At 48.4% G+C, this 12666-nt stretch overlaps 1 protein-coding gene across 3 annotated transcripts in view; it reads right to left on the bottom strand.

Annotated features, from left to right (window-relative positions):
• Positions 1-12666, bottom strand: part of SORL1 (sortilin related receptor 1) — a 162136-nt gene that overhangs the window by 55758 nt on the left and 93712 nt on the right. For all 3 annotated transcript variants that reach the window (XM_057553490.1, XM_007196698.2, XM_007196697.3), the window contains 5 exons: positions 12176-12267; positions 10693-10939; positions 9558-9696; positions 4330-4503; positions 2849-2962 (listed from right to left, as the gene is read on the bottom strand). In XM_057553490.1, coding sequence (XP_057409473.1) covers positions 2849-2962; positions 4330-4503; positions 9558-9696; positions 10693-10939; positions 12176-12267 — 766 coding nt within the window. The remainder of the gene's footprint in view (positions 1-2848; positions 2963-4329; positions 4504-9557; positions 9697-10692; positions 10940-12175; positions 12268-12666) is intronic.

Genomic DNA, 12666 nt, shown 5'->3' with positions numbered 1-12666 from the left:
GAATGGGAACATAATTCGATTTTTCTCCCCCTTCTAAACAGAAATTATCTGGGTTTAAGCATAAGCCCTAGAACCTTCCAGAAAAGGCTTTGGGAAAGAAGGCTGCTCCTAGAGCAGCCAATCCACAAGGAATTGCGTGATAGAACAGAATCCTGGGATGAGGGTGGGGAGCACCAGGAAGTAAGAGGCGGGCGGCAACCCTGCAGTCAGACGTGCCCGGCCGCTTTTATTTGCGGCTCTGTTTCTTCTCCGTAATTGAATTCACGGTGGGAGGCAGGGGATGAACGCAGACGTGACAAGACTGCAGGGGATTCATGTCAAAACCCCCCGCGGCTGACAGCCACCCAGGGCAGGGGTCTGCTGAAGAGGAAGGGAGATCTGCCGACAGCATCCCTCCCACGTCTGCCCTTGTTGCCACGCCTCTCCTCTTCCCTGGCAGCTGACGGGATGCCTCGTTTAACTCCCAGACAGCATTGCCCAGCCACGGCCTGCCCCCTCCTGCAGCCCTGCCCAGAAACAGGGTGCCTGCCCCCTCCTCCTTGATAAGGGAGACCCTCAGGAAGGCTCAGATAAGCACCACCCTCCTGGCTCCCAGGCTCCACGTTTTATACCCTGCACCCCTCACCTCCTCATCTCTGCCACATCTGACTAGTCCAGGACCCGAGCCACCGGGAATTGCAAGAAAGCAGAGCAGAAAGCAAGTCTCAGGGGCTCGGGAGGGTCAATCTCGGCTGACATTTGCACCAAACCAGGAGGAGCGCAGAGCCAGCTGCATACTTCACTCCGAGGAGAAGCTTAAACTCTGCATGGAAACCTGTGAGGCCACAGCCCAGGGGCTGTGGGGAAGGAGATGGAGGGAGGTCTTCCTCGCAAAACACTGAACCAACGTGAGACCCCAGCTCGTCCATCTAGTAGAAACCAAAGCCCAGGAACCCAAGGAGGAATCCCGAGCTACTGGACACGAGGTCATCTAGTTTACAGTTCTCTGCTTCAGCTACGCCTCATTACGTCTGGGCAGTTTTCTTGCAACGTGTTAATTCTAAGAAGTGTCTCCTCGCCCACCCTCTTCCGTAACAAACTCCTTTGCAGAATATGCTCCAATGATGTTAATATCAATTAATGTTTGTAAGGAGCTTTGGCTATTCCCTCACAAATATCACACCTTCCTGAGACCCTGGTAGGTACAGGAGGTTTGATCAGTGTCCCTTTTGCAGAAAAGAAAAACACACGGAGAGGCTCGTGCTCTCCCAAATCTGCTGTTGGTAAGCTCCCCTCCCTCCGTGTGAAAGGCAGCCACCAAGGAAACCGAGGAAAAATGATTAAGGTCTGGTAATAACCTCCTATGAGCCAGAAAAGGCAGTACATAGGACAGCAGGGCCCAGATGAGTTAACGAGTTGACTGTTTCTGAAGTTGCTTTCTGGGAGGAGGGGCATAGGAACCGGCACGTGCTCTACAGATGGCTGGCAAAATATCTTCGCCAGAGGCAAGGTGGGTACACAGAGACGGGACACACCCATTAATCTGTCCTTATAGCACAAAATGATAAATGAGCTTCTGGATTTCCAAAGGCAAAATATTTGAAAGAAGAGAAGCCTTCAGACTGGTCTCTGGCTCCCCTGCTCTGGCCTTTCTCCCACCTCATTCATTCTGCCCATGCCTTTATCTTTCCAAAGGCAAAATCTTATCCTGTCATTTCAACGGTTCCAAACTGTTCTTCTGATAAAGTCCAAAGGTCCTTGCTACTCTGGGCCCCCGTACCAGTCCACCGTCCCCTTACCCCATGGCTCCCACGCAAGTTCTCAGTAACCCACGCTGCTTTCCTGCCCATGCAGCACACACCGGCCTCAGGGCTTTCGTCCATGCTGCTCCCTTGCCCGGAACTTTCCTCCCTCCACCTCTGCTTGGTTCACCTCTGCCCCCCCTTCCTAAGGACCTCCCCAAGTCTGATGGGGGCGCCCTTCCTGAAGCTCATGGCGCTGCCCCATCACAGCGCTCGTGGCTCGAATATACCTGGCTGGTTACTTCTCTGACCCCCGCTTCAGACTGTAAACGCTGTGTCCACTTTGATCACCAGTTTATCCCCAGGCCTATCACACAGCCTGGAACACATGGTCCTCAATAAACACGTGTTGAGTGAACGGGTGAACACATTACTGACTGACCCCTCCTTAGGAGAGGATGTCAAAGCTACTAAAAATTAACTGAAGAAAGATGGCCAACTTTGCGGTAAATAGATTATCCATTATAAGTAGTTATTATTTGTTTGTCCTTAAACCCTGCTAAACAGAATCACATACTTTCGTAGTTGGACCTTAGAGATTACATAGTCCAAAGATGACATCTACGTGCACACATACCAATGTTCCCACAACCCAGGCCAAAGCTGGCATCACCAATTAGAACAACCTCTCCTGAGCCTGGCAGGTAGCCGGCACCAACTGATTGGAGGTAACAAGGTAAAGCCTGTTTCCCATCTCCGAAAAGGCTAAACAATAAATTTATAAATCAAGGACTATCACCTGGTCACCTGCCCCAGGTCGCCAGCTCTATTCACAGTGGAAGAGCCACAGTCAGAGCCCAGACTGCCCGACTCCCAAATCAGCTCAGTTCCAACCATGCGACGCTTATTTGTAAATCTCCTGCAATGAGTAGCTAGCTTACTTAAGTGGGTTTGCTTTAATTAATAATAAATATCTAATATGGAAATGTGTTTTCTCCAGCTGCTTCAATGGGCATCACTGATCATGGGGGCCCCAGACTGCAGGCCCCACCCAGGAGGCGCGGACCAGCCTTCCGAGTAATGGGAAATGCCTATCATCCCGAAAACTCGGCCAAGCGGGGACTCACGGCAGTTCCTCTCGTCGCTCATGTCCCCGCAGTCGTTGTCAAAATCACACCACCAGATGCTGTTGATACAGTTCCCATTGCTGCACCGATACTGGTTGCGGAGACAGGTGTTCTCTGGCCATCGGGGGAGACAGAGGAGGAAACGAAACCAATATCATTCTTCCTGCTGGACCACAAGGCTTTCTCTTTTGAGTGTCCATTTGTCTCACTCAAATAACATGCCTTAGACGGCAAAGGGGAAGGGAGATGCCGCACACACGTGCCCGCCGGGAAGCAAGCATCCAAGGAGGCCCCCTTCTCTCCTCTTTTAATTAAAATTGGAGAAGAGGCAGCTAGGAGCGTCAGAGGGGGTTACGATGATGAAAAAGGAGAGTGATGGTGCCAGGTGGGTCTAGTATCAATGTTATAAAATACTAATTTCACAAGGAACTCCTGAAGGGACTGTGTACAAAGATCCAAACATATGTTCAGTGTATCTATATAGTTTATACATACTATTGTCATACATATTCACATATATTCCATTTATTAACCAGGAGGGTTATGGAGATTTGCTTTACATATTCTTGAGGATTTGTTTTCTACCCCATGACTTCTTCAAAGCAAGCAGTTACAATTCCTCACACTGAAAAAAAGGCACTGTTTGGTCGACTGGGTCGAGAACACGTGATGACTGGCCTCCTGTTTGGATAACCAAAGGCATTCTGACAGGGATATAGAGAGGCCCTCTTCTTCCCCTGCTGGAATTCAGTGTCCACTCCATTTCTTTCCAAACAACTTTAAGATGATGTCGAGAGCCTGAAAGAGAGTCCCCTGTGTCTTAGAAGAAAAGGTTCATTTTCTTTCCGTTTGTATTGCTTAAGAGAGCCCAGAAGGCCACTTTGGGTAAACGGAAAAACTAGACAGGAAAGAAAGATTTAGCAGGTTTTCAGGGGGAAAATGTTAGAATCCGTGTTGAAAGGGGGAGTGAGATGAGGCCGCGGCAGCCACTTGGCCAGGGCTTGGGAGGAAAGACTCGAAGTCCTCTGCACTATTGGCTGGAAAGTTCAGACGTTTCCAGGCTGGCAGGGGGCGGGAAGCTGCTGGATGAGACGTGGTGAACTCTGAAGGAGTCCGACCAGACCCTTGCCCAAGTCAGGGTGGTCCGACTTACGGAAGCTGGAGAAGATAGATGTGGGGTGTGGATGAGAAGAGGAAGAGGTGGAAAAAAAAAAGAAAGGGGCACTCAGAGGAAAGCCTGCATCTCCTGACATTAATCCTAAAAGCAATTTTTTTTTTTATTTTTAAAAGAATAGCATGGGCCTGTTCTGGATGAGGACTGAGGGATCACGGGCCTTGGAACCTGAACCAGGATGTCTGTATCTAGGGGGGTTTAATTTCTACCTTGGGCATTTTTAATAACCCCAAACATGAGTGCATCGAGGACACCCGGAGCGGGGACAGAAGGGAAGGGAGATGGTGGGAAAAGGAAAGGGACGCACCTTCTTTGACACACGTTTGGTTCTTCAGCTGATAGCCGTGAGGACACTCACACATCAGGTCCCCGGACGGGAGGATGCTGCCGGACACACCCTCTGGACACCTGCAGCTCCTAGTGTTGTTGGCCTTGGGCAGACACAGCAGGCTGCACGGCCTGGACGCACAGGTGGTGCTTCCTGGAAAGGAGACAGATGGCGGTGGCCAGGTTAGTAAACACCAGGGTGCACCAAACGCAGGCCTGAGACCCAGGGCGACCTCCTCCTTTTACAGACCCAGCAACACGAAGCTCAGGAAGAGAAAGAAGTGGCGAGTGTGAGCCGGGCCCCGGCTGGATCAGATGGCCCCAGGCACCCACGGGTCCTCCTGGGAATCTGAAATCGGGATGCTGAGACACCACAGGGTAGGTGGGGAGCTGGATCCGGGAGGAGAGTCATGCCCCATGGGTGTCACAGGTGCTGCAGGGCATCACAGGTGCTGCAGGGCAAGCCAAAACCTGTACAAGTCAGAGCCGTGCAGGTAAGATCAGTCTGCAGCGTCAGGAGGGTAAAGCCGACTTATGGAGAGAAGAAAGGATGACACCAGGACGAGGGAAGAGGGAGGGCGAGGGAGGACGGCTTTGCCAGGCGCAGCCCCAGTCCCCACTGGTGCACCTGCACCTCCTATATTGGGTTCCTTCCTATCCCCCTTCATTCTTTCCACAGCACTTTTTACTTGAGTTAGTTTGAGTGAGTTTACTATACCTTGTGACCCAAAAGCCCTTAATTAGAACATACACCTGAGAAACGACAGGGCTCGGACAAAAATCTGGGCCTGCCCTTCTCAGTTCCTTTGTGCCAGGGCACAGCTGCTGAGCTCAATGAGGAACCAACCAGAGACCCATTAGGCAATAAAGCCACATGCAATGAACCCACATAAGGACCAGTTCCTGTTGATCTAGCCCACTGTTTCCAATCTTTTCTCTGGTTCAGCTTTCCAAAGAGAGAGCCAGCTGGAGTCCATACAATCCTCCACTGCACTCTCAAGAGAGGACTTCTGTGGATGCACAGCGATGGAAGAGGTGTTTTGTACCCTCCACGTCTTTCTGGGAAGGAGAGAGAGGACCCATAACCATTTCCTAACAACTGAAAATATGATGCAACTATAAAGCAACGTGAAAGCCACGTAAATTAAGAAATGTATTTTCTCCTTTTGCCTGTGACTACTCATGACCAAAACTGGGAAAAATAAACACAAATGCTTGGATAAAACTCAACTGATAAAGATTCTTCAGCTGTGCCATCTCATGGACAGAGAACCCCACCAGAATCAAATCCAAGAACTCGGTTTCCAGCCAGCCAAGATCTGAGCTCTGCCACGCCTCTGCTGGCCTGCTGGTTGGGAAACAGGGTTCATTAATGACAATCAGTACTCAGATGGGTGATGACACACTCAGAAGCCTTGGATGTGCTGGCACCTCATCGGTGTTTAACTGGCATTACACATAAGAATTAAAACCCCCATGGTACAGCAACAGTATTGCTTTCATGCTAAGGATCCAAGAGCACAAGGCATTACCAAGTAGATAAAATACACACATCCACAGGGGGAGATCTGTATGACGAAACATTCAGAAGGGGTTTGCAAGTGACTCCATCAACCTATAGGCTGGATTATCATAGTGAATAACCTGCTGACTGGAGCAGAAATGCCAGAAACCAGCTCCCCCTCATCTGTTCCGTGGGCAGACACTGTCCCTTTATCTCAAATACACCTGCCGTGGGCTGCAGGAGGGAATGTTGAGCTGCCAGTAACGAAAACAACCCCATCTGGGGTTCTGGAACATGTTCTTTGTATTCAAAGGATGCTGTACTGTTTGACGTTCCAAGAAATGGAACAATAATAGAATATTTGAAAAATACTCAACGACAGGAGTATTTTCACATGGGTCGTGTCTGTAAAATAACACAACTGACATTTTCACATGCAGGGCAAATGTTCCCACCCAAAGAAGCAAGAGGCGAGAGTACAGTGCCCAAAGGGAGATGCAGTAATTCAGGAGACTGGTCTCAACAGACTTGAATGAATCTGCAGCCTGAGAGGCGGGGCCAGGGACAAACCCCAACCTAGGCAGCCAAGTCACCGACCCCAAGAGTTAGGCAGGGCAGGAGCGTGTGGGCAGGTCCAAAGCCACAGTACAGAAAATGGGAGTGCTAGTTACAGAGAAGCCGGGAGAGCACGGAAGGAGGATTCAGCAGAGTTCCACCACAACACAGCTAGAGACCCCTCACCCAGGATGCCACAGCCTTTTGCAGGCAAGGTGGGCAATGTGAAGAGTGGACAGCTGACAGCCTTCATCTCCAAAGATGTTCCTTTCGAAGACCAAACACTTAGCCCCACAGTGTCTTCACTAGGCATAGTCAGAACATTTTTAGATTTCCTCTTTGGAAAATTCCCCCAGAACCAGTTTAGGAGCCAAAATTGCTATGATCTTGCTTAACTATCTACATACTTGACAATTACCAAAATCAAATCCACCCCACATAATAAATATCTGCCTTCATTATAGATATTGAAAAGCATGTGCTTACTGCAGGCTCTGAAGGAGAATTCCAAGAACTCCAAAATATTTTAACCCATTACAGCATCAGTTGCATACATTAATAGCCTTGCAAAGTAAGCTGCTTTAAGGAAAAAACACTCTCTATGAAGAGTTAATTCCAGTAACGCTGTGTAAAAAACAGCCAGGTATAAAGACAAAAAATGCATCTGTTTATAACCAAATATCCCAAAGAGGCACTTTGCAAGTGAACAAAATTCTTATCCTAAACAAGAATCAATCAAAATCTAGTACTTCTCGATCACTGTTGTATCCCACGGCACTGCTAATCCAACAACAGATCTTAAGACGGAACAGAGCCTGATGGTTTTACTGAAGTTCAAGCTTTGAAGTCAACTAGGCCATGGTTCAAATTTTCACCACTTACTAAATGTGTGATGGAAAAAAGGTATGGAACCTGACTTCCACATTCTCATCTATAAAATGGGAATAATAACACACATGGACTTGGGAAAGGTTAACTGAGGTTATATAAGCCCACTGAGCAAGTCAGTGTGGGGCTTATGACACAGCAAAATCCCTTAGAGTAAATGTCGTTATCACTTTACACATGGCTAGTACAAAGTCCTGTGTGTGTTAGGAGCAGACAACAAAGTTAATAAAGCTTGCCTGGCACCAGGGATTGCCAGTGCCCATCGTGAACGTGCAATGCTCTCAGCGTCTGACAAAGCAGGCAGGACCGAGCAAACAAGTTTAAGGCCAAGAGGCACCCACAGCACACAGGCAGTGCTGGCAGCCAAGTGCCACCGCAAATGCTTTGATTTAACCCAAACCGGCCTGAGAGATGACAAACTGGCTTCACTGGCCCTGTGTCTGCGGGCAGGAGGTTCCCGGGAAGCAGGAGACAGGCCATGATTTCTCCTTTATGTCTCAAAGAGTCACCTTCCTTTAAACTAGCCAGAGTAGCTCCGGGGTCACAGCGGTGACCGCATGGCAGCTGGGATGAAGTGACCGGCCAAGACTCGGGGTGGGGAATCGGGGTTTACAGGTTCATCGGGACACAGTGTTGCAGGAGCTGAGACTGTGTGCTCAGCCAACACATGCTGACAAGCACATGTCAAAATGCAGACCTGCTTTTCTGGATGGGGAGGTAACTTTAAGAAATGCTGAGAATTCCCTCGGCTTCCCAGCGGGGCGGATCAGTAGGGCTCGGTGTCCTCCGTCAAAGGCCCTGAGACTTCAGCCCCTGGAGCTGGAAAGCATGATTCCTTTCTCTCTCCTTACTTCATTCTTTTTTCATCTTTTTCTTTTTTTTGTCTCTGCATGTGCGTGTGTGTGTGTGTGTGTGTGTGTGCGTGTGTGTGCGTGTGTGTGTGGTGTGTGTGTGCTTTTTTTGTGTTTTGTCTCTCTGCCCTATTTCAAAACAGGCACCTCCTCTAAGAAAGAATGTGACTTCTTCGTCTTGTGGCAGAACTGGAACAAAAGCCCAGCTCCTAAACAAGGGAGGGGTCTTTGGGAAAGCTAATTCACATCTGAGATTTTGTTCCCTAATCTAGAAACCATGGATCATAATACCAGCCCTGCCCACCTCACGGGTCAGCTGTGAAGACATAACAATAATGCAGACTTCCATTTCTAGGATACTTTAGAGTTTTCTAAGCGTGTTCTCATGCTCTCTTCATTAGTCCCCAAAGGATAGCAATGATATCTATAACAGTATTATTTCCCCTTGTCAATTTTCTCTTAGCACAGGGCCAGCCAAAAACCACAAGACAATATCAACGCTCTAGTTCAAAACAGGAAACCTAGCAGTCTGTCAATAAAGGAGAGTCAGCAGACCCACGATGCTACTTAACCCTGCTGAGATAAAGAGGGCTCTTCTTAAAGGGGCTGTTCTTCTGGGAGCGCCCAGATCCCCCTCCTCTAGAATCAACAGTATGGTCGGGAGATAAACAAGGGGCAAGGGCAGTGCAGTAAGGAAGAAGGTATCCTACTGAATAGCCTCGGACCCCAGGACCAGCCAGTCAGAGCCTTGCAGCAGTCCTTGAAGCCTCAGTCCACAATCTTTCATACACCCATTCTCCACACCCACCAGCAACGCTCCCCACCCCCATCCCTTCTTCTTTCAACAAGTATGAATTGAGCAGCTACTGAGTGCTGGTCATTGGTAAGATTACTGAGCGAAAACAAAGATAGAATCTCCTTCTTCAAGGGGTTTAGAGTTTCACAGTGGGGACAAGCGAATTAAGTCATCATATAACTAGATCTCGCATTGCGAGGGAAGTAGGGCTCAATGAGCAATTGGTCATCTGAGCAACCAGAGAAGACGGGACTCCTGTCGGAAGCTATGCACCCAGCACAGCGTCGCTCCCTGTCAGGGTGCCAAGAGGGGATTAAGTGCACACTGGGCCTCTCCAGCTGCAACAGAAGCCACACCACCCATCAGTCTGGGGCCAAAGGCAGGAGGAGGGTGTAATTTACCCACCGAGCACCAGCGTTCCAGGCAGGCAAAAACATGCTGTCTTCCAGCTCTTTGGGTATCATCAGAAAAGAAATTAAGATGTCATAGGAAGAAGTTAAATAATGCACATGCTGTCATGACAGGCTGCCAGATGCTGCTGCCAGAGACGGCCCACACCCAGCCCCTTTCAAGAGATCAACTCGATAGAGATTAAGGAGGAGATGCTGCCTTACCGGTTGTTTTTCCTCGGTAGAAAATCTTCAGGTCCATGGGCCCCGTGAGCCGGCTTGCCAGAATCGCCATCTCAGACCCGCTGTATTTGGAAGCTCGGAATATGCTGAGCTGTGACCAGTCATCCCAGTAGATCTCATTCTAAAAAGAAAACCTTTGTTAGTCAGCTCTTCTGCCTTTTTTTTTCTGGACCCTCATTCAGAACAAGAGCTCCATCGTGCAGCGGACACTAACATTCACTGGCTGAATGATCAGCCTGATAAAGATCTGACTTAAGTGCAAGAGTCAGTGATTTCATCCAAACCTTACCAAATAACCACACTGAAGGAACCACCCAAAAGAAACTATCCAATAAGCATCCAATAAGTTTGACCACAAGTTGAACCCTTCCGTAGAAAATCTGAACAACCATCTTGTGTTCTAGAGTCGAAGCACAAGTGACAGACCATCCCCCAGGAGGCAGAGGTGGGACAGGGCTCATCTCAAGACATCAGGGAATGAAGAGAGGAAACCTCACAACAGACCAAGACACAGAGCCAGGGACTTCCCTGGGGGCGCAGTGGTTAAGAATCTGCCTGCCAATGCAGGGGACACGGGTTTGATGCCTGGTCCAGGAAGATCCCACATGCTGCATAGCAACTAAGCCCACATGCCGCAACTACTGAGCCCACGTGCTGCAACTACTGAAGCCTGCGCACCTAGAGCCCGTGTTCCGCAACAAGAGAAGCCACCGCAATGAGAAGCCCGCGTACTGCAATGACGAGTAGCCCCGGCTCACCGCAACTAGAGAAAGCCCGCGCGCAGCAACAAAGACCCAATGCAGCCAAACAATAAAAAATTTAAAAGGAAAACACAGAGCCAAAATGAGGCTACTGACCCTGAAAGGCAAGCCAGGAATTTTCATGGGATGCAACCTCAAACTTTGAAAGGTGAACAGTGAGTACCCTGGACCCCTGGCAGCTCTGTCTGGCATCCCTCCCGATGGGCAGAAAGAAACCGCCTCCAATTCAGAAATGAGCTGATTTTCCAAGTTACATAAGCATCTCTGCAGAAACCCGGAGACAGCAGGCTCTACAACTCAGTCTGCTCCTCACCTACACTGACAGGTCACCCAGTGCTGGGACAGGTGAGGCCCACCTTAAAGACAGCAATGGCGTAGGGGTGTGGGAGGTTGTCCAGGATGACGGAGCGCTGCCGGCCGCCGAAAGTGATCCGCTCGATGCAGTCCAGGTAGGCGTCCGTCCAGTAGATCCACCGCTCGTCAACGGCGATGCCGTTGGGCCACTTCACGTCCTCCGACACAAGACGATAGGCAGCCGAACCATCCATGTTGCTCCGGTAAATGCCAGGCCTCAGGTCCCCCCAGTCGGTCCAGAACATCACCCTGGCCAAAACCGGGGAAGAGCACACATCCCATCAGAACTGGGGAAGTGGGAGCCCAAAAACTGCTCCGAAGAGATAAGAATTCAGCCACTTAGTTCAGCATTGTTATTATAATCTCTAATTCTAATACGTAAAGCCACTTAATTACTTGACCCCCAAGTTCTTTTATTGGAATTTATCTATGGATATAATCAAGTTATGCAAAGACAATGTACAAAGATGCTCATACTAGCCAAAAAACTATATATATAGGTGTGTATACACATATATATTTAGGTATATATACATGTATACACACAAAAATGTTAATCTATAAAGTGATACATTATGGTACACACAAAAGAATATTATGATGTCTAAAGAGCTACATGTGCTCACATAAAACAATCTTCAAACCATATTAAATATTTTTAAAACATGCAGAATAGTAAATATCCTATAATCCTTTCTGATACGTGTGTGTGTGTGTGTGTGTGTGTGTGTGTGTGTGTGTGTGTGTGCGTGTGTCTGTGTTTAAAGGGCATATACGTGTACATGGGTAAAAATAAACTGAATGATAACTGTTAACCAAGAAACTGTCAACAATGATTACTCCTAGGAAATGTGAGGGTGAAGAGTTAAGAGAATGGAGGAAACAAATATTTTTCATTTCATAAACTTCTACTCTCTTTTAATATTTTTAATCAAATGCATATCTTATTTTCAGAATTTTCTTTTAAAAATCGATCTAACTCTCAATCATAAATGCTAGAAAGCCTCATCCAGAATTTCCCTTTTAGCTCTGTTTCCTTAAGTTAATAATAAATTAATAAAAATCACCTCTGCATTTCCCAAGTGCATACAAATTGCTGGTAAGAAAACACAAGCTGGGGGGCAGAGAAAAGAAGCAAGGGGTTAAATGTGTGCATCACACGTTAAACTCAAGATAAAGACTCCCTACAATATCCAACCAGGCCTGACTATGTCCAGAGAGACTTTTAATACTACCTTTTGTTAGAGAAACACCCCACAGCTGTGAGACATCTGGGTGCCTACAGAGATTCTGATGCTTGCTAATGGAAAGGGGATGGAGTTAGCTGCCCAGGATGACTAAGCCTTGGTTCCAAGACTTGCAGGTCATAGATTATTTCAACCACAATCATTAGAAACAAGTTTTTGTAAAGCAGTTTGCCTTTCCATGAGAATCTGTCTGTTGCAGCATTGGACACCCATCGATTTCCTTTGGGACCACACTTACCCGTCTTGGGGCACGAGGACCAGAGCCCTGGGCCGATCAAGCACAGAGGAATTGACGATCGTGAGTCGGAAGTCGCCATCTGGATTCCCCACCTGACAAAGAAAGGAGGGGAAAAGGCCAAGATGGGTCTGAGCTCCTTAAAAGACCCACATTGCAAAGTTTCCTACTTGGCTCCCGCCTACAGATGGGTCCTTTTATGGCCACCTGATTCCCCTACAGACTGACCTGGAAACCTGCCCTGATCTCCAGCCAGAATGAGTTCTTCCCTCCTCTGGCTCAGGTGACAATTCTCACACCGTGTGACAGCGGAGCCAGCGCCACCTGTGCCCCCAGTTCCGGGGACTTGATGACCTGCACGAAGTAAGTGCTCACTGTGTGTTTACTAACTCCACCCGCCTCCGGGGCTCCAAGCTCCAAAGCCACCAATGGCTCTGCTTTGTCCACAAAACAAATTCTCAACGTCACCGCCTTGCCGTTTAAGAGTCTCCACA

The sequence above is a fragment of the Balaenoptera acutorostrata genome, chromosome 9 (assembly GCF_949987535.1).
Source record: "Balaenoptera acutorostrata chromosome 9, mBalAcu1.1, whole genome shotgun sequence".
NCBI classification, from domain to species: Eukaryota; Metazoa; Chordata; class Mammalia; order Artiodactyla; family Balaenopteridae; genus Balaenoptera; species Balaenoptera acutorostrata.
This window is presented reverse-complemented; position numbering and strand designations above follow the sequence as displayed.